Genomic DNA, 22730 nt, shown 5'->3' on the forward strand with positions numbered 1-22730 from the left:
TGGCAGCCATCTTCAGATTTGGTAGCACGTGAAGTGGCAGTATGACCAAGTGAAGAGCCGCAGAGGGGTAGGCGGGAGGGTTCGCATGTGAATCCATGCCAGACCCATGCTGGAGAACAACAGTTACAGGTAAGTAACTTGTTCCTTCTCCAGCATGGGGTCTGGCATGGATTCACATGCTCATGAATAAAGAATACATAGCAGTACACACATGCACAACCACGGGAGGTGGCAAAGGCTCAACATTAAGCATTACATCAAACTCAACATCAAGCAAATCTTACCTCCTCACCAGGCTCACCTTAGGCGAACAGGTTGCGCAGCACTGCTTGGCCGACCCTGGACTCCTCCCTGGAATCCCGATCGACGCAGTAGAATTTCGTGAAGGTGTGCGTCGACCTCCACGTAGCAGCCCTGCAGATGTCCAGCAAGGGCACACCAGATAGGAACACCGTGGTAGCTGCGATCGCTCTGGTGGAATGGGCTCTCGGACGGCCAGGCAGCGGTCGGTTTGCCAACCGATGACAGTACATGATACAGCCGGAGAGCCATCTGGAAATGGAAGCCTTCGAGAGAGCCTTCCCCTGATTGACAGGTCCAAAATTCACAAAGAGTTGTGACGTCTTCCGAAAACACTTTGTGCGGTCCACGTAGAAATTCAGCGCTCTAGCCACATCCAGCGAGTGCAAAGTCCTTTCAGCCGGCGACGAAGGCGACGGGAAGAAAACAGGCAACACCAAGGGTTCATTGAGGTGGAAGTCCGACGGCACCTTGGGCATGAAGGAGGGGTGCGTCCTGAGCACTACCCTCGTGTCGTGAAAAGTCAAGTACGGGGCCTTGCAGGAAAGGGCCTGGATCTCTCCCACCCGTCGTGCGGAGGTGATGGCCACAAGAAACACTGTTTTCCACTACAAGAACGTCAACGGAGCCGAGTGCAGAGGCTCGAACGGCGGTCCATGAGCTTGGTCAGCACCACGTTGAGCTCCCACGCCGGGGCCGGAGCCTTCACCGGCGGGAACGATCTGAACAGTCCCTTCATGAACTCTTTCACCAGATGATGAGACCACAAAGACGTCCGCCTTGTGGTTCTGGTGTATCGGGAGATCGCAGCAAGATGAATCTTGATGGACGCGTGCGCCAGTCCAGCTTTGGCCAGCGTCAGTAGGTACGGCAGTACTTGGGGGGCCGTAATCCGTAGAGGGTTAATCTTCTGTGCGTGGGACCAGACAGAGAACCTCTTCCATTTGTGTCTGTAGCATTTAAGAGTTGAGGACGCCCTGGCCTTTGCAAGAACCTCTCTGCAGTCGGCCGGTATGTCGTATCCTCCAAACTCTAATGCTGCAGGAGCCAGGCCTGCAAGTTCAGCGACTTCGGGTCGTGATGGAGGATGGCGCCTCCTTCCCTGGAGAGAAGATCCGCGTCCACTGGCAGCTTGATTGACGGGGACGCTGACAAGTCCAGAAGGTCCGGGAACCATATCTGCCTCGGCCACGCAGGTGCGACGAGGATCATCCTGCACCGTGACATCTTGAGCTGGTTGATGAGCCGGATCAGCAATGGCAATGGAGGGAACGCGTATAGAAACAGGCCCTCCCAGGGGAACGAGAAAGCATCGCCCATGCTCCTCGGCTGGGGAAACCTGCTGGCGAACCTCCGGCGCTTGGAGTTCGTCGCCGTCGCGAACAGATCGATCTGGGGTGTGCCCCACCGTCGGAAGAGGCGGTCCACTAGATCCTGTCTTAGTTCCCACCCCTGGCACGAGCGCAGCTCCCTGCTGAGTGAGTCGGCAATGGTGTTTTTTATCCCTGCCAGATGAAACGGCACCAGAAACATCCCTTGGGCGACGGCCCAATGTCACAGATCCTGCGCCTCCCTGGACAGGGCTGGGGACCTGGTTCCGCCCTGTTTCCTGATGTAGAACATGGTGGTGGTGTTGTCGGTGAAGATCCTCACCACCTTGCCCTTGAGGGACGGAAGGAAGGACCTGAGGGCCCAAAACACTGCACGGAGCTCCAGGACGTTGATATGGAGGGACTTCTCCGTCGGGAGCCAAAGGCCTCTCGCGTGCAGATTTTCGGTGTGCGCTCCCCACCCTTCCAGGGAGGTCTCCTGGTGGCTGGGGGTCTGGAAGTCCATGCCCGCCGTCAGATGCGCGCGGGCGCCCCACCACCGGATCGCTCGTCGGAAACTCTCGTCGAGTGTGATCCTCTCCTCGAAGCTGCCCGTCGTCTGGATCCAGCGCGCGTCCAGGAACTCCTGCAACGGGCGCATCCGGAGCCTGCACAGGGGGATGAGGTAAATGCAAGAAGACATCATTCTGAGGAGGGACTTGATGGACCTCACTTTGGCCGCGTCCGCAACCAGCATCCGCTGCACCTTGCCCAGAATGGCCCTCGTCCTTTCCTCCGACGGGGAGGCCAGAAGCTACACTGTGTCGAGCTTCGCTCCCAGAAACAGTGAGTCTTGCGCGGGCACCAGGTGGGACTTGGTGTAGTTTACGGAGAATCCCAGGTCCGTGAGAAGTTGGACGGTCCTTGCCGTGTGCTCCACGGCGAGCTCCCTCGTCTTGGCTCGGATGAGCCAGTCGTCCAGGTAGGGGTAGACGTGGATCCCCTCTCAGCGCAGCTGCGCCGCCACCGGTGCGAGGCACTTGGTGAACACCCTGGGTGCCGACCTTAGTCCGAAGGGAAGGGCTCTGAACTGATAGCGACGCCCTTGGACCACGAACCTGAGAAACTTTCGTTGTCCCTTTAGGATGGGAATATGGAAGTAGGCATCCTCCAAATCCAACGACGACAGGAAATTACCCTCCTCCAGCTGACCCAGGACGTGTTGGAGGGTGACCATCCGGAACTTCTGTGCCTTGATGAATTTGTTCAGTCGTCATAGGTCCAGGATGGGACGCCATCCTCCCGTCTTCTTCTTCACGAGGAAGTATCTTGAGTAAACTCCGGAGCCCCAAAGCCTCTTTGGGACGAGCTCGATGGCGCCCTTCCTAAGCATCGCCTTTACCTCTAAGAGAAGTTGAGGGACGTGAAGTTCTTTTCTGGCCACAGGGGGGACGCGCGGGCACCTTCTTTGAAACTCGAGCGCGTGACCCTGGGCTAGGGCGTCCAGCACCCAACGGTCGGTGGAGATGGACTCCCACACGCTGACGAAGCTCGCCAGCCGGCCTCCCACCGGGGTGCTTCGGTGGGGGCCCGACCCCACGGCCGGTTCAGTCCTGCTTCGACGAGGCTTTGCCGCCTTGACCTCCTTGGCGACGACGGCGGGGTCCGCCTGACTTGCCCCGTCCCCTGTAAGCTTCCTGCGACGACAAACGGGCCGCTTGACGGTAGGTGGAAAATCCGCCGCCGGAACCTTTGGAGGCACCCTTGCCTCCGCCGCTCCGAAAGGGCGGCCGCCGTTACTGGAGAACCCCAAAAGCCCGGGCCGTCTCCGTGTCTGCTTTGATGGCTTGAAGGGAATCGTCCACTGTTTTCCCAAACAGGTTGTTTCCATCGAACGGCATGTCCAAGACTCTGGTCTGCACGTCTTGACGGAAGTCAGTAGCCTTGAGCCATCCACGCCGCATAAGGCACATGCCGTTGCCCAACTGGCAAAATCCAGTGTCGGCGATGTCCGTCGCAATCGTAATGGCGTGGTCCGACGCCACCTCACCTTCCTGCAAGATCTCTAGGGCATCCGCCCTCTTGTCGTCCGCTAGGAAGTCCAGCAGGGGGGCCAGTTTGTACCACAGCTCCCTGTTGTAGCGGGCTACGATAGCCAAGGCGTTGGCCGCCTTAATCGTCGTCGCTGCAGACGAGATGACCCTGCGTCCCATCATATCCAATTTCTTTCCCTCGCCGTCCGGTGGGGAAGTCGACGTGGAGGACGCACCCCCCTCCCCGCTTTCTTCCTGGACGCCGCGGAGACGACAGAGTCCGGGGTCGGCTGTGCCCAGAGGCACAAGGGGGCCGCGTCCGGGACCCGGTACTTCTTCTCGTACTGATCCCTTCTAGCCGGCGTCGTGGATGGGTTCTTGAGGAGGGCGAGGCCCTCATCCCAAATATCGTCCAGTAGAGGCACGGAGAGGACCGTCTTCCTCTTGGCCTCGCGCAGTTGATAAAGGAAACCTTCCTTCTTCTTCTCCTCGGGGCAGAGCTGGAAGAGCTCGGATGCCCTGGCGATCATGGAGTGAAACGATCCAATCTCGTCGGACGGGGAAGCCCGGGTGGGAGGTGACGACGGCAGATCCTCGTCGTAAACCTCGTCGTCCGTACCGGTCGCGGCCGTGTCAGTCCCCGTATCATCCCCACGAGTCGTGGACGGGGAGGAGGGCTGAACAGGGCGCGATGGCTGAAAAGGAGGTGGAGGGTGAATCCTTCTTCTCTTAGGGGGAGGGCTCCCAGAAGGGCCTGGCTCCAGGTCCCCCGTCGGGAGCGGTTCCTCCGCTGGTGGTAACGGCAGTCTCGTCCTCATCTCCGAGCATAAGGACTGTATAGCCAACAAAATGGCCGCCGAGTTGTCTTGCGGCGCTGATTGAGGGGAGTCCGACGGGCGGTCAGCGGCCCCGTCGGCACCCTCGACGATATCGTCGTCTCCTACGTCGGGATCCCTCCCGACGGGCTGGTCTTCTTCCACGGCAACGCCGTGGCTTAAGACCTCGATCAGCTCTTCCTCAGAGGTTGAGGCCGAATCCACGACGACCTCCTGCCCCCCCTTTTTCTTCTCCGTCAGAGGTTTCACGGGGTCCTGTCGATGGGCATAAAAGAGGACTCCCTCCGCGGTGGCAGGGAGACTCTGAGCCCCGAGGTCGCCACCACTGGTGTAGCCTCCACAGGCTGAGCCAGGGCCGCCGCGACTGTCTCGATAGAGGCCTTGGCCGGATGGATTAAGGCTTTCACCACCTTAGGTGCGCTCACCGCTTTCTCCTTGGGGGGGGGCACTGCCTCGCTCTCCCTCTGATGGGGCCTTCGTGCTCGACCGGGGCCTCTCCAGGAGCTTCGCCGGGTGCTCGGCCTTCCTCTTACCCGAACCAGAGCGATGGCTCGTGGTTGATGGTGCCGGGGAGGATGCGCCCTGCCTGGCGCCCATAGAGCCCGACAGTTCGGCGCTCCCGGTGCCAGCGGACTCGCGGTGCTTGGCCTTGTGTTGGACCCCCGTCGCCGGGGCGTCCTCAAAGGTCTTAGAAGACCGCTCGGATTTCTTCCTCTTCTTCTCGCCTGACGGGCTCTTCCCTTCCAGCCAGTTGGCGAGACGTTGATGGCGGTCCTTCATGGTCCGCTCAGACATATTGCCGCAAAACGCACAGTCCTTCTCCACGTGCGTCTTGTCCTCATGTAGGCAGTAAAGACAAAAGGAGTGTTCGTCCTCAAAGACATTCTGAAGCTGGCATCCAGGGCAGACCCTGAACAGCTTTCCGGGCGTTGAGCTTCCCTTCTCCTGGGCCATGTCCGAGATGGGCCTGAGAAACTTCTGGAGTCCTCCAAAAGCGTAGCTCGACGAAATCTTCACCCTTGAGGGGCGTGGACGAATCCGACACGGGTCCCCGTTGATCGGATGAAGAATCGGTGGAGCTTGAGGCTCTTTTTGACTGAAAAAATCGAAGTTTTTGAGAAAAAACGTGAAAAAATAGCACTAACTCTCGAGAGCAATAGCACGAGGATCCCAACACTTGAACGTGCGGTAAAAATCTGAAGATGGCTGCCAGAGGCGGGGCTTAGGTAGAGGACAGTCATTGGCTGTGATCAGTATGACGCAGAGATCAGTGATTGGTTACTACTACGAAAGACAGATCCGAAACGAAACTGATACTGGTTTTTTCTTTACCGAGGATTCCCAGCCTGACGACGGAGAATATTCATGAGCATGTGAATCCATGCCAGACCCCATGCTGGAGAATGTATTAATATTTCAGTAGCCAGTAGCAAAACCACACAGTGGACATAGTGCTGATCCCAGGGTTGACCATAAGCGTGTATACCATGCTGTATGCAATATCCCCAGCCTCATTTGTACATACAATGAACGCTCATAAGGGAGATGGATTTTATCCAGGAGGCTCAATGAGTTTCCCATCGTTTCACTGCATAGAAGCTCTGAATCAGTCTTCAAAGAGGCCCATACCACTTCCATCTTTTCCATAGCTTTCCTCCTCGCGTTTGCTTTAAGATCTACTTTTGGGGATCTTTTACAGTTCAAGGAATTATCTCAGAGAGCTCTTGTGTCCCACTTATATAATAAATCTTTTACATGGGCCAACCAACAGCAGCTTTTTGCCCCCTCCAAAAGTAGAAAATTTGTCACAGCCTCCCGGTATGTTAACATTCCCGGGGAAGACCACAGTCTAACCTAATAAAGCACAGGTTTAAGGGTGATCTGGTCAGCTATAGGAAAAATTCTAAGAAGCGATAACACCAAGGAAGTCAGTAAAAAATGTTAACAATATGTTCTCGATACTTGACAATGGGACCGATTTAGAGTGACCCCACAGCTCCGACCCATAAAGGGCCACTGGCAAAGCCTGCTTATCATTTAACTCCAGAGCCGGCGAAATTGCCCCACTGCCATGACTAGAGAAAAAAAGTATTCTACTTCTAGATTTCTCCAGACTTATCTTGGCCTCAACAAGTTGACCAGACCAGCCCCCTGACTTATGCAACCTAATTCGAGGTAGTCAAAAGATTTGACTTGTTCCAACTTTATACCATCTGCCATTATTCCAGGGGAATATTCTTCGCAGAAGAAGGTTTAAAGACCAAAACTTTTTTTTGCATTCAGTCCCAGGCAAAGCCTGCTACACTTACTCTTGAAAATAGCCAACAATGTCTCAAGTCCCCTTGGAGATGTGGCCAGAATGACCGCATTATCAGCATAAAGGAGGGTGGGCCATTTCTTATTCACAATCCAAGGGGCATCAAGAGCTTCCCTTTCTAATGCATCCATTATGTCCTGTATGTAGAGTAGTAAAAGAAGGGATGCCAATACAACCCTGGCGCACCCATTCACAGCAAATGGCCTTGATTGCTCCCCCCAAACCTCTCAACTCCATACCGCACTGATGCCTCTGTTTTTTAATAAATAGTTTGACAGAATCAACCAGAAGCCTAGGTACATTACACACATTGAACACCTGCCAAAGAGTATTTCTTGATACTGTTCCAAAGGCTGATTTTAAATCAAGAAAAATGGCATAGAGCCTGGTTTTTGACACAATAAAACTTTTGAATCAATAAAAAAACAGAAGAAAGCAATGATCCACAGTACCTCTACCAGCACAAAAGCCGGCTTGCGCCCCCGGGAACAATCCCAGCTTCATCTTCCCAATTTTGTAATAAGAGTCCCTTATTCCTCATGTAGTGGATCTCTAATCAAGGGGTGATCCCTGGTCAAATCATTGGTTGACTTAAAAACCAAAAAATAATGCAGAGATGTTTTGGAAAAGGTAACTTAAGTGCCTTAACCAGGCCAGAAAGAGGTGTATTCTTGGGAATACACCAATTGCCTATCCTAGACGCCACACTATAAACCCAATGGTAGGTTTTTAATTACATTTTGACAAGTAATCATTTGAGCCGAAGGGTCATGTGCTTGAATTAAAAATGGATGCTTGATCGATGGGCCCAGACATTAAAAAAACCTAAATTAATAAGGTGCTGATTTGAAATTAAAAGTGTGTTCTGTACTGACATAAGAATAGTTATCCACCTACTAGTATGGAGGAAATATTTTAATACTTCAAATGGGCCATCTTTAGCCGTTAAAGAAGAGAATCAAGAAAAATTCAAATGGTTTAGGAGTGATCTAAAGGTAGCGCCCTGTCAATATAATGGACGGGCATGACATACCTGGTACAAAGGCTTGATTAGCACTGGGCCCAAAGGTTTCTAAAAAAATAAAATAAGGACAATTTAGAAGCAGAGTCCGAGTGGCGGGAATATAGGAGATTGTATATAGTCATATGATCATGGTAACCCATTATGTAATGGTCCAGAAGTACAAGTCTGACACAGTGGTGACATACTGGTTAGCAAAGACTTATTAGAATAAAGAAAAGGAAAAACCCATCTTGCTCCATTTCTAGGGGGTGGGGGTTATCCTCCCTCAACAAAAACACTACGGACTTGGTCAGAATGTCTTGCAAAATATTGTGTCCCCCGTCCTTTGTCCAAACCTATTTCTGTCCCTTACACTAAACTAAGGAAAACTGGGCAGTCTTCTTGATCCAGAAGGAGGCTTCTCTCGTTTCAGATAGAGACCTTTAAATTTCAGTTTGTGGTGTTCAAACACAATATGTGACTCTTTAAACAAAGTTCAAAAGTATCCTTTTTAAAACAGTGTTAAAACTGGTTCACTTTCCTGCCGGACTTAACTGTAGGCTTGGTCATCATAAACCATTCTCCTAGGGGGGAAGGCTCTTCCCTTTGTTTCTGCTTTCAACTCAAAAACATAGCGTCAAGTCTGGTGGACTATCCTGCCAGACTTGACTGTAGAACTCAGTACTCCACAACAATGTCTCTTCCACATGCATCCAAGATCACTCTGGGTTTTTTTCGGGTTCCCCCGACTTGCTTTACATCACCTTTCTCTTCTGTGCGAGTCCCAGACCCCTTTATAGTCTCATGTTCTCTCTGGCTTGCTCTGGACCTCAGCCCCTTGACTATATGTTTCTTTGTTCTTGAATGGGTCCCTGACCCTTGTGCTTCAGCTCTGTGAGCCTTGCCCACCTTCATATGGGTCCTAAACCCTGGTGTGTTGCTTTCCCTGGTTCCCCACCCCAACTTCACTCAATGTACAACTGAACAGCCCTGGTATACTCTCCTGACAGGTACTGTTCCACATAGGATATTTTATACAGCTGAACTCGCTCTCTTCGTGATTGTCTCAGGATCCCAGACCCCCTTGTCTTGGCTTTGCCTCTGTATTTCTTTCAGGTTCTGGACACATTTACTTTGGCTTTGCCTCTGATGTTCACTTGGGTCCCAGGCCCCTTTATATTGGCTTTGTTTACTCCCCTATGAAATGTCTCCTGATGCGGTGTATGCCAATGTCCTTATGTTTCTCAAGGCTCTTGACCCAGGTATTATCAGCTTTAGTTTCCATTGGGTCCTCGACCCTCTTTAGGCTCCCCTCTTTCGATCTCCAGCCCCTCTCATGGAACCAGGCAGCACCCATTCCTTGCTTCTGGGTTCCTGCTGCGGGGCGCCCTGCTCGGGCTTCTCTGAGTCTCTGGTAGAGATGTGGATGCTTCTCTCTCTGCTTGTGCTGCGGTCTGCATCCAGTTCTCCGGCGTCCTCCTGTCTGTGTGCGTCTGCAGCATTCAAACTTCACTCTTTGTTCCTCGGGGGCAGGCTTGTTGAAGGGCATAGTCCCTCTTCTGTTTTGTACTCTGGAAAACTAATAGGCAGTCTCCAACAACTAGACTGTGCCTGTTGGTTTCCATTAATATTCCTCATTGCGCCATCCTTCCTCCTTGTCACAGTACTGAACTGCTGATCACCATAGAGTTCAGTAGCACTCTTCTTCGTCTCAGTATTTTCCTGGGACTTGCTTTCCTCAACTCTACACACCTTGGTTCTAACACAGACCGGTCTGCTATCAGTCTCCCTGACTCACCGGATGTGTCGACTTTACTGGAGTGGCTTTGTTGTCGGCGCCAAGGACAGTACCACAGTGGCAATCACTCCTCCCCGCCTCGGCCGTCGAAGCGGGAAAGCCCCAGGTACTTCGACACAATTCCTGGTCTTATGTTTCTTATCTGCGAGGGTTCGTGAAATTAACAGTTTTCTTCCTCTGAAAAGGCCAAGGGCAATTCCCTCCTCGCAACCGTTTCTGGTCTTGGCGTCTTTCTCCTCGTATTAAACAGCCATCTCGGAACTGCTGCTTCCTCTGGTTTTTTGCCTCGCTCAGAGTGTGCTTTCATGCTCCGCCTTTTATCCGTGTGGGGAAGTGTGATGGTAGTCAGGTGTGTGTAATTATCAGTAATTTCCCGACTCTGCCTGACCCTTGTGTCGGGTCAGGTTTACAGCTCTGGTGTTAGTCTGTCTGTGTTGGGAAAGGGGGGGTCGAGTTCCTAGGTATCCTACCTGGTAGGGTGGGGGAAAGGTGTTACAAGGAAGGGGCCACCTTCCGGTGCCCCGCTTCCACGCCGAGGACCCCACACCCTCTTATCCAGGTAATCCTCCCGCACTGGACCACCCCCAGGAACTGGATCCAAAAGCGATGGCTGTGTCCTGGTCACCTGTATGATAGATTCCCGGGCACTGGCGAGTGAGACACCTTCAGGTTTCTCACATACCTTTCCCCTATGCAAGGTGGATATGCCTGTTCTTTGTCCAGGTCCTTCTTTGTTAAGACCTGGGAGAGAAAAGGGATGAGATATGTTCAAGAACTCTTGCATAAAAATAGATTTTCTTTTGCTGATGTAGGTACAGGTGGATTGGTTTAATTGCTTTCTCTAAAGTAACCCATGAACTGGTCTTTAAGGGTTGACTCAGGTTTCATAAATTCTTCATATCTTGAAGGAGGTTTCGTGAGGTTCTGATTTTTCCCAGTCCCATATTGTAGAGTTTTGGGAGTAGTATGACTGCCAGCAATTCTGGGGTAAAATGGCCACCTGGATGACAGATCCCCAGGGCCTGGCGGGTGAGACACCTTCAGGTTTCTCACAATAGGCGAGCGACCAAAGCACTGCAGAATGGGGCTGGGGTGAGAAATCAGAGGGTGTCCTCACTTCTTTCCCCAATATATCCTCCTCCCAGGTGGCCAAGGAAAAAAAAAGTTGCTTTTGGATCCTGACCCTGGGGGGTCACCTGGGCAGAGGAGACGAGGCACCCTTGGGTACGATATGAAATGATAAGTCGTGGAGGATCCTGGTACCCAGGAAGACTCTCAGGGTAGCCAGGCCATCAGTCAGCGCAGCAGACCTGTAGGTCAGCAGGGTGAGACATGGTATCCCCCATTTCCCTTTTCCAATGAACCTAATGTTCCCCAGTCCTTTGTAGGTTACTATCAGTCCCTTCCCTATATTTCCCCACACATAATTTCCCAGTAGACATCAATAAGGTAATGGGACGAGAAAGACACCACAGGGCCATAGAGCATAAATCCTCTTTATAACAACACAGGCATCACTTTGGTACTGAGACTAGGAAGATGTATCAAAGACAGAAGAAACACTATGGGTTTGACACTGAGCGGTCTAGTTTTTCTGACATCATTATGGATTCTGGAAACTTTAAAGCGAGGACCCAATGGCAAGAGAGACTTCTGTTTCCTGGTGGGAACACGGCAGAACACAAGAGGAGAAGCAGATAGCTGGAGAGGCTGGAGCAGCAACGGAGGAATGGGAACCGGAGAGTAGCCAGGTCAAGACTTGCGAGCGAGCCGGGAGATGTGGAACCGGCGGTATGGAGGGCTGCAGAGAGCGAACCGCTCCTTTGGTGTTCGCAGCAGAAGGATCGCGAGGACAGTGCTTGCCGGTGCTCCAGGCAAGGCAGCAGGGTCAAGCGAGATCCTTCGAGGAGGTGCCAGAGGACATGGAAAAGTGGGGCAAGGCAGAGAGAGCCAACGGAAGTTCTCCCGTGCCATTCAGAAGCCAACCGACACGCGACTGGAAATCATATGAGTCTGCCCAGAAGGCAGCGGGACCCCCGGGCGTATCAAATGAAGCTGCAAAAGCGTATAACAAGTAAAGGTCCGAAACTAGAGGACCAAGAACTGTTAAAGTGGGCATTATTAAAAGCCCAGTTACCCGTGAACTGAATGAATGGTTTAAGTGTGTGATAAAGCGTATGAAGCCAATCCAAGTAAGGTGCATCAGTTGCATGAACTGTAATGGGTGGACCGTGTGGTCCAACAGCTGCGCCTAGACTGAGTGCATCCACCTAATGAGAAGCCACTTTTGTGATTGAATCAAAGAAAATATATGTGAACTGAAATTAAGGAACTGAAAGCTATAACTTCCTGATGACTCAACCAGAAGAGCTGGAGAGAATCCCAGAAATTTGTGTTATTTGGAACACAAAAAGAGGTGGAAGATTGTTTTGTCTGATCATCGTGAGACTGGAAAGCATGGGGAAGGGAACCCAAATTTGATAACGTGAACTTTTCGAATCTTGGGGAAGGGGAAACCCTTTTCCATCCAAGAGCTGGAAGATGCACTGAACATTTATTTTGAACACTTTACAATGTGTAGGGATATTGGCATCAAATGAATACAGTTCAATGTGAGGTCAAGTATAGGTTTGACACAGACATTTGCTTTGGACTTGACACAGACTATCAAATTTCATTTAGGTAGGGAAAATGCACCCTAGCATAGTGCAAGTTGGGCTTTTTTCCAACCCCAATCTTTTAAAGATTTGTATCCCAAAACTGTACTCAGTTGTCTTTGTCTACTTCATGATGTCTTCACAGGGGGAAGAAAAAGAATTGAAAATAAAAAAAAAAAGGTTCATGAAAAAGGGAACAAGGACATGCTGGCACTGAGGGCTCTATCACATCAGTTGTAGAGAAATTAAATGGCGGGTGAGGCTGGGGGTGTCAACTAAAAGGGAGTGCCACGTGCACAGCCACGCTATACAGTCAAATTGATGGATTTTTCGAGATGCTGAAAAATGGCTATGGTCCCTGTCTCCACGTGTAGGAACTTGCATAAGACTGGAGTAAAAGGAATGTGATGTCAGAGTAGTGATGAGTAGAGAGTGAACTGGAAGACAAGGATGTGCTAAAGTCTAGTATTGCAATGGGAGAGAGGGTTTGTGGGGAGATTACAGATACAAGAGAAAAGCAGGGTGAAGACCCTGCGACAACAGAGAAGTTTAGGCCCAAAACCGAAGGGAGCAAACTAGTGAGAAAGTGGAGACTGAAGGTCTGCACGCTGGTATACAGTTCCTAGATTGCCTTAAAGTGGAGCAAAAAGAAACATTATGTATTAGAATTTAGAGATTGGGTTCCTAGAGTGCATTAATCCTACAATGTTTGAAAACTGTACTTTACTTTGAGGGAGAGCCTCAGGAGGACTCAGTTGCTAGCAACCTTTTCAGTACAGTGCATCTCTTTGCTCTGTATTTTAAGGGTGTTCCATTCTAGACCATGTCTTGCTATGAACTAAGAAGCTGAATTTTAAAAGAATTTATTGTTGCGAGAAAACGAATTGTTAAAAATTGGAAAGGAAGCAGCGGGCCTCCCCAATGGGAGTAAGAGTCCAAGATAAAATGGTTTAATTAACACAATAAAACAAGTATCGCAGACAAAGTAGATTTCACTGGTTAAGTAAATGGTGTGGGGGATCATTCAATGCATTTGACTGGAAGATCGTTCAATGTCTGTAATAAATACTTTGTCTTGTTTTGCCTATCCAGACACTTCTTTCGCCCTCCTTCCTGCCCCCTCCTAATGTGTGTGATGTGTGTGTGTGTAGAAGGGCATTTTAGGTTATTGAATACATTTTTGCTCGAGGGTAGTGCTGTTTGATGAGTGACAATTTAGGTAGACCTAGTCCAATTTTATTAATTATGCCAAACCACCACCGCCCCCCAATTCCAAACCCCCCAACCCCCTCCGCCGCCGCCCTGGTTGCTTGTTCCATTTATTTCATGGGAAATAGCAATAATATCTTTAAAATAAGCCTAAATTAAACCCCTTGACATAAAAGTGGATTTACAGAAAAACAGTGCTCGATATTGGAAATGCCATCTTAACCTTCAAACTTAAAATCCTAAGTCACCTGACTAATTGGATTAAGATCTATACAATTGTATATTTTAAATTTCTTCTATAGGCTTTAAAAGAATACATACAGACAAACACACACAGTTACAGCTATGTCATACCAACTGATTGGCAGAACATGGTTCGGTCAAGGTCACAAATAAGTAATCTAGAAGCTAATATGATATATAATTTGTTGCAGCATATTAACATACAACTATCCCTGAGAAGACTAGCGTACACAGCTCTAGCTGGATTAGGGCTCTAGACAAGAGTAGCTGTTAGGTTACATATGTACCAGCTGGCTTGCTTGCAATTTACACTGATTATAAACCATACTGGTTTGCCACTTTTATGCTACAAGTAAACATACGTTTATGGTATGAGTAAACAAAGAGAGAAAACATTAATTCTAAACAAGTTCTATAAAAAAGTTCTATACAATTGTAATTTTAAAAAATAAACTGAAAATTACAAACTGAATAGTGACCAAGGTAAGGATCAGGATTTAAAAACTGTACCTGCACTACAGTAATACTCAGTCGACCAACCGTCCCCATGGCACCTCCGTATTGAAGCTGTTGGGCTGCCTGTGCATCCAGCTGGATCTGCTGCTGCTGCTGAGTGGGTGTGATACGTAGAAAGTCCTGAGGAAGCTCACCAATAAAAACCTATAGCAAATGGGTAGACAGAAGTAAATCCCAAATCAGACAAAGATATGCCAATTGGTGTTAAACATTTTTACTACCTTAAACAACTGAAACAATCTACAAATATGGGGGTCAGACTGCTCTAGATGTTTTGAAGAACCAATATTTAACATGTTTGGCCATATGCTTGCTTGGTTCACTCACCCACAGTCTTTCCAATCTTACACACATTTCACCAGTTAATGCAACTATATGCATTTTAGCTGCCCAAGCATGAGACCGAGTTAAGACTGCAGTGTAGCACTTATTTTTAAGCAAATGTCATAATCTACACCCCCACACCGCACCACAAAGTATTTTGTTTGTTATCCCTAAAACATCCAGTAAAGACTCACATCAACACTAGATCATTTAAAAGGTGCAAAACACAATTTCAGTCATTCAAATATTATAGAGGAGTCCAACTCAGAGGTGCATTGTCCTTCACAAGCTCACACTAGACAGAGAGCACATTTAAAGGCAATCTGGGTAGTATTCCAGTCAAGAATGCTTTGCCATAACTGCTCTACCAAGGAGCTCTGACTATTGTCAAAGGCAATACAATATGAAAAGTTTCTTGTCCTGAACAGTAATATTTATTTTGTTTCTCTAGTTATTTGTGAGTGGCTCTTGTGCAGAGCGCAGGAATACATAGTAGAAAAACTCAAAAAGCAGCAAGATTAAAATGGCACATTGTGGCAGTTTGCAAATCATAATACACAACAGCAAGTCTGGGAGGAAATGTCCAAAGTGCACAACTGTACAGAAGTAGAGAAGGAGTGACTCATCATTGAATCCTGGCACTTAAGACATAATATATTATTCATCAAAGGACAGAAAACGGCCAGGGCACCTATTGGCATTATAGAGGAGAAAGGTCATGTGTACAAGGAAGGATAAGTGCTGATTTTGGAGGCTGTGTATGCAGAAAATAAAGGTCCAGGTTAGAAATAAACACTTGCAGGCATTGATTGCAACCAGTCTATGCCAAAAGCAATACAGGCTCTTCTGGGTATTTCTGGAGAAGTGGAGGGAGACGTTTGGAAAGAAAAAGGTTTTTGGTAGATATAGGAGTGAAAGACTTGTGCTGTCGAGACAGGGTAAACATGTTTCAAGTATCATATTTTCAACACTACTGTATTCAGAAATCAGTCTTTGCAGGTTGAGCCCATCAACTGGCACAGTAAAATCATTGTTCCAGTGGTGTGTGGCAATGGCAGAGTTCTCTGCAACAATTATACAACAAGCAATGCATACTGTAAGGAACTCGTGGTGGCAGCAGTAAAGACAGACACAGATCACAGTTCAAGGGTGTTTATTAAACTGTGTAAATGGGTGAGAAAAACACCTAATCTAAACCTAAATCTAAGATGGGAGCAAGCTACGACCATCAAATAATAAGGCAGTCCTAGTGGCGTCTTGTCAAATAAAAAGGGCCTATAATAAAAAAAAAAATAATAATATTGCCAATCCTTACCCTAATAACAGAATAGTGCGGGATAATGTTCATCAGAAAAGAAGAACAAGTTACTTACCAAACTGGTAACGTTCTTTCGATGGGATGTTCCTCCGACGTATTCCTCATCCTTGATATAATCCATTCCAGCTTGCTGGCCACCTCGGAAATTTTTCCAGTAGAGGGCGCTGCGTGTCGACGTCCCTCGAGTCAGTGTCCCTCGACAGCCTCCATATTGGCGCCGACGTCATCATGAGTACAAATAGACTCACGCAGCGTCCGTTGTTCAGTTCCGTTTTGAAGTTTAGTTTTGCTTTGCATGAATTGGTTAATAACCTTGAAGGAGCGTAAGATGCAACTACAAGGGAAGTTTTACTGCGGGGCAGGATGGGAGGGGCGATAAGGAATACGTCGGAGGAACATCCCATTGAAAGAATGTTACCAGTTTGGTAAGTAACTTGTTCTTTGAAGGGATTGTGTCCTCCGACGTATTCCTCATCTTTGATACACTCCCATAGCAGTAGTATATAGAGGAAGCGGGAGTAAAATGAAATGTTTCCCTTTAAAGATGCACATAATGCAACACAGCTTTTCCAAATTTTGTCTCCTGGCTAGAAGAGGAATCAAGGCTGTAAAATTTGGTAAAAGTGTGTGCGGACGACCATGTGGCAACCACATATATGTCCTTAATTGGAATTCCTCTTTGGAGCGCTGAAGAGGCTGCGATACCCCTGGTTGAATGAGCCCTAAGAGGTTGAGGGGGCTCTTTTCCTGCCAATTTATAGCATTCTACAATAGTTAAAATAATCCATCTTGAAATGGTGTGTTTTGTAATTGGCAAACCTGATTTGTGCCCTGCATATCCCACAAATAATTGGTCTGCTTGTCTTATTCTTGCAAGTCTGCTAATGTAAAAGCTTAAGGCACGCCTTGGTTCCAGCCTGTGTAATCTATCTTCCTCTTTCCCTGGATGGGGAGGAGGATAGAACGAGGGTAAAGTTATTTTCAGAGTAATGTGGAATTCTGAGACCACCTTTGGGAGAAAATTGGGCTTCACTTGTAAAACAACCATATCTTTATGAAAGATTGTATGAGGAGGTTTGCAAGATAAAGCTTGTAATTCGCTCACTCTTCTGGCAGAAGTTTAAGCCACTAGAAAAAACGTTTTAAGAGTGAGGAACCTTAATGAACGGGAATGAAGGGGCTCGAATGAGTGCCCATTAGGAATTTTAAGACTAGGTTTAGGTCCCACAATGGAACTTGAAAAGGTGTTGGGGGTTGAACATTAGTTAATCCTTTCAGAAATTTAATTACTAAAGGTAATTTGAAATATGAAGGCTCCTCAGCAGTGCGCTTAATGATTGACAGCGCTGCAGCGTCGCCCTTGATGGTACACACTTGAAGATCTGAATTTGCTAAGTGAAGCAAGAAAGATAACACCATCAGTGTATTACATGAAATGGTTCAATATTCTTTTCCCAACAACAAGTGCAAAATTTGTTCCAATACCAGGGGTATAAAGTCTTTGTTGCTGGCCTTCTGGCTGAAAGCAACACCTCCATGACGTCATCCGGGAGATCCCAATCCTTGTATCTCAACCTTTCAGAAACCAGGCGTGAAGGTTGAGGGTTCTGATAGCCGGATGGAGAACCTGACCTCCCTTCTGCGAGAGAAGATCCTCTCTTTGCGGAAGACTAATTGGAGGGCAGATGGACATGTCTAGAAGATCCAGGTGCCACGTTCTCCTGGCCCAATCCGGGGCAATTAGGATCACGGATTTCCGGAATCTTCTTAACCTCCTGATCATTTGAGGAATGACAGGGACTGGAGGAAACACGTACAGAAGTGGATAGTCCCAGTCCACTACGAACGCGTCCTCTAGAGCTCCTCTCGGGGGAAATTCCCTTGAGCAATACTGATCACACTTCCTGTTGATGCTGGTGGCAAACAGATCCACATGAGGGGTTACCCAAAGGGCGAAGATCTCTTGAAGGACTTCCTGAGCTAGTTCTCACTCGTGGGAGACTGTGTTCTGCCTGCTCAGAGCGTCCGCCGTCAAGTTCTTCTTTCCAGCTAGGTGAACTGCTGATAGAGAGATTCCTTCTTGAATTGCCCAAAACCAGAGCTACATTGCCTCTCTGCAGAGTGGCAGTGACCCTCCGCCTCCTCTTTTGTTGAGGTAGCGCATGGCCACTGTGTTGTCTGTCATTATCAGGACATTTTTTCCCTGTACTGATGGCAGGAAAGCTTTCAGCGCTAGTCTGATCGCTCTCAGCTCCAAAAGGTTGATGTGTAGTCTGGACTCTGATGGAGACCAACGACCGCTGATGGTCAAGTCGTTGGCATGGGCTCCCCACCCTGTGAGTGAAGCATCCGTGACTACTGTTATCTCTGGCCATGGTTACCAAAACTGTTCTCCTTTTAAGATGTTCTCCCGACAGGCCTAGAAATGAAGGTCTCGAGCTACTCTGTCCGGAATTAGTAGGAGATCTGACATTCTCCCTGAGAATTGTGACCATTGGGTCCTTAGTGCCCACTGGAGAGATCTCATTCTCAGGCGAGCCTCTGGCACTAGGAAGATGCAGGATGCCATGAGGCCGAGCAAGCTCAAAAAGTCGAAGGCTGGTAGACGTTGAGCATTTTGAAACCTGGTGACCATTTGTAGAATATCTTGAGCCCTCACCTCTGGTGGCGAGGCTTTTCCCAGGGATGTGTCCAGGACTGCTCCAATTAATTGGATTCTCTGTGATGGTATCATCTGTGACTTCTTTAAGTTGAAGGAGAAGCCCAGCTTGTGAAGGAAGTGGCAAACATAATCTAGATGGATCTGAGCTTTTTCCGGGGATACTGCTCTGATCAACAGTTTGTCCAAGTAGGGGTAGACATGAATCCCGTCCCTCCTTAGACTTGCAGCCACAACTGCCATTAGCTTGGTAAAGACCCTCGGGCAGAGGTCAGCCCAAATGGCAGAACTCAAAATTGCGAACCTCAGGTATTTCCTGTGTTTTAGATGGATTGTCACATGGAAATAAGCATCCTGAAGGTCTAGAGATACCAACCAATCCTGAAGCTGAAGGGCCTGAAGGTTCTGAGAAAGGGTTATCATCTTGAACTTGTCTTTCCTGAGGAATGTGTTCAATTCTCACAAGTACAAGATGGGTCTCAATCCTCAGTCCTTCTTTGGTACTAGAAAGTAAGGGGAATGCCAACCCTTGTTCCCCTCCACTACAGGTACCGGTTCTATGGCACCTTTCTCTAGCAGGTCTGAAATCTCCTGCAGAGGAGTGGGTCTGGAAACTTCAAAGAGTTGTTCCCTGGTGGATGACTGAGGAGTTTGTAGGAAAGGCAGGCAGTAACCTTGGGAAACTGTCTCCAATGCCCAAGCATCTGACGTAATAGCCTGCCATTCTGCCAGATGTTGAGTTAACCTGCCCCCTACTGGTGTCTTGTGAGGGGAGACCTCAGAAGGGGTTAGAAGAGGCTGACACAGATGCTGAGGGTAAAGTAGCACCTGCTGGTGCAGATTTTGTACCTTTGACCCGTCCACCACGGGTGAGTCGTCTCTGGCCCCTTTGAGCTGGCTGTCCTCTGCCTTTTCCGAATGCGGAGTAAAAGCGAAAGGACTTACCCCTCCAGGATGTACATGTGGGGCGATATGTAGTTTGCCGGATTGCAACCCCAAGGGATTTCGCTGCTGCTTTGATTGTTTGCAATTTCTCCAGGCTGTCATCAGCCTTCTTTCCAAATAGAGAAGTGCCGTCAAAGGGCATATTCACAAGTCTGGCTTGCACATCTGGAGCAAACCCAGACTTCCGCAACCACGCAAATCTGCGTATTGTGGTACTCGCCGCCATGGCCCTGCTAATGCTGTCAACAGAGTCAATGCCTGTTTGAAGGGACTCGCACATTGCATCTTTTCCATCCCTGATGATGTTTAAGAATGCTTCTGGGAGACAGTCAGCCGCAGATGAAGCACACTCCCAAAGTGTGTGGCTGAATCTTGCTAGCGTGCAAGTGGCGTTGATAGATTTAAGCGCCATACTACATACCGAAAAGACATTTTCTGACATGGCATCAAATCTTTTATCATCTCTGTCTTGTGGAATAGTGGGGTATGCCGACTTACCGTTTGATGAAGTCGATGCCTGCACAACTAAACTCTCTGGAGTTGGATGTTTGCTTAGATATTCTGGATCTGAAGCTGATACTCTGTATTTAGCAGAGAGTTTTTTATTTACTGCAGGGATAACTTCAGGAGTCTCCCAATTTGAAAATATTTTCCTTTGCAGAGCAGCATGAAAAGGGACAACGGGATCCTCTTGGGGTCCTTTATCTAATACATCAGTAAGGTCATCTTGCTGAAAAGAAGGTGCAGGTGTAGTCCACCCATAAATTCAATTATTCTAGCAATTAGAGCCCTATAAGGTATCTCGGCATGTTCTCCAGGTTCTGGTCTAGCAAACACTACTTCTGGAGATGTATCTATACCACTTGCCTCATGTAGAGATTATTGTAGGTCTTTTAACCTATTTTCTTCAGAGATTAATTCCTCTGGAATAGGTACTGTAGTCCTCTGTAGACCAAAAGGTCTCTCATTGTCAGAGTTCTCCCCTTCTACATATATGGAGGACAAGGCTCTAAAGTAATCAGAGGATATGGAGTAAAACCCATTTCTAGAGAAGGAGACAAATTTGTTGTTACTGCCTGGGAAAACATTTTGGTTGTCGAGGTGGACGTTGTAGGCTTCGACAATCCTGTAAAAGGCGTCGAAAATGTTGGAAAAGGCCTCGAACTCGAGAGGATCGGAATCCTACTCGACGTCGTCGAGATTGTCGATGGCACTCTCAACGTCATGGTTGAGGCTTTCGACACCTCTGGTGCCTGTGACATAGAGGCAGTTCTAGACTTATCCTTCATCGGAGTCGACGACTGCATTGATGAGGCAGATTTATGCATCGAATGGCCCTTCGACGATGGCGTCGATGACGCAGTCTTATTGCCTTTACTCAAGGGTTCATGATGCTCGCGAGTATTTTTATTCGCTGTGTTCAACGACTCGCAGCGTTTTGATTTTTCGGGTCTTTCGCCAAGGGTATCAACTTTAGACGTCTCTGAGTGGGGTCGAGGCAGCTTTCTCGAAAAAGCTGAGCATTTTTTTACAGAATTCCTCCCACGTAGCCGGAGAGATGTGTTTCGTGGGGCAGGTATCCCTTTCCGGGGAACTAGAGGAAGAAGAGGGCTATGGAGCCTCTTCTTAGAATGTCTCGATTTCGAAGAATGATGGGAACCGCTTCGAGATCTCGATCGGGAATGTTTCTTTTGACTACGAGGAGACGAATGCCTTGACTCAGCTGAAGACACTTTTGAAGGGGTAGAAGTTTTAAAAGCTTTACCTCTTTCTAACTTCCCCTTACGCTCCTTCAAGGCTTTCGCCGTCATGGACATACAGTCCTCACACTCCGAACAGTGATGCTCCGAACCCAGGCACCACAAACAGATCCTGTGAGGATCTGTTAAAGACATTTTATTTCCACAGTCGCAACATTTTTTTAAAACCGGACCTTGGAGTCGATGGTTCGGATGAAGATGCCATTGTTATAAATTTAGATTTTCGAAGAATAAGAAGATTTTTATGAAGAATGGAACAGAGCGTTACGTTTCTGAGGCTCACGAAGTGCAGAATAACAGAATAAAGCAACAGACGCTGCCCAAATCTATCTTTTACTCCTGATGACGTCGGCGCCGATACAGAGGCTGTCGAGGGACACCGACCCGAGGGCCGTCGACATGCAGCGCCCTCAACTGGAAACATTTCCAAGGCGGCAGTCAAGCTGGAATGGATATCAAAGATAAGGAATACGTCGGAAGACACAATCCCTTCAAAAGAAGTGTTCACAAAATGATAAATCAGGATGGTATAACGAGGGACTCCTTCCGCATGATCTTTTAGCACGGGACAAGGCGGGACTATCAAACACAGCTCCTGGGCTTCTGCAGCACAAGCTTACAGTTAGTTTCCAAATTATCAGGGCCTTCTGTGGCTTAGTCTCTTTTACAAGTCTCTTCTCTCAGAGGGTGTGATGTACTATTAACAACAAACATAAGTTCCTTTCAGTAATCTTCCTGTTGGATGATTTCCTTTCACCCGTGGATCCCCTCAACCGGGCTACAACCCTTTTTGTAACCTTTGCTTCCCTCAGTCGTGTTCACTACAGCCTTCCGTTCAAGATCTCAGCCACTGGTGACATTCAAGAGTCTTATTGTCCTTCCAAACAACCGTTCCTTGAAGACATCCCTGAGCCAGGTTGACGCTTGTTAACACAATATTTGCGGGGCTGTTACACTTTGCTTTCATTTGTAGGCATCCATCAGCCGGGTTCACACTTGCCAGTTTAACACAGTTCACTTATTCGTGATGCCTTGCAGGATTCACTTTCTAGCCCCCAGTCAGGCTTTTCACGTTTATTGATCATACAGAGTTTTTCCCTCAGCCGGGCGCACACGCCTGTTTCACACTGTCACAACTTTGATAATGGGTTAAGGACTTTCGATTGTACAAGGTATTTTGGCTCCACCCTCGTATGACCACCTTAACCCTGTATGTCAGCCTTTTCTACGGCCTCTTGTTACTATATTATTTACAGGAAAAGGGGACGCGCCACAGTCTTTCCAATGGACGCTCACGTTGCGCCGGACCACTCTGCAGCTGGTCTTCCCCTTGATTTAAAAAGGTCAGCATTACACAAAAGTTCTTTGTTCATAATAAGTTGCCATTTGCAACCTTCACTCAACACAGTCCGGTTATATATCAGTTATCCCTCCGACTGACCGGCTGTGTTGATCTCCTTGTCGCTCGTCTTTGGAGCCAACAATGGTACCACAGTAACAAG

The 22730-nt window shown here is 48.3% G+C and overlaps 1 protein-coding gene across 4 annotated transcripts in view; it reads right to left on the minus strand.

The window, feature by feature from the left end:
- Positions 1-22730, minus strand: part of TOLLIP (toll interacting protein) — a 695464-nt gene that overhangs the window by 430530 nt on the left and 242204 nt on the right. For all 4 annotated transcript variants that reach the window (XM_069623970.1, XM_069623969.1, XM_069623971.1 and 1 more), the window contains exon 2: positions 14217-14366. In XM_069623970.1, coding sequence (XP_069480071.1) covers positions 14217-14366 — 150 coding nt within the window. The remainder of the gene's footprint in view (positions 1-14216; positions 14367-22730) is intronic.

This window comes from Ambystoma mexicanum, chromosome 11 (assembly GCF_040938575.1).
Source record: "Ambystoma mexicanum isolate Mex_15411 chromosome 11, UKY_AmexF1_1, whole genome shotgun sequence".
Classification (NCBI taxonomy): Eukaryota; Metazoa; Chordata; class Amphibia; order Caudata; family Ambystomatidae; genus Ambystoma; species Ambystoma mexicanum.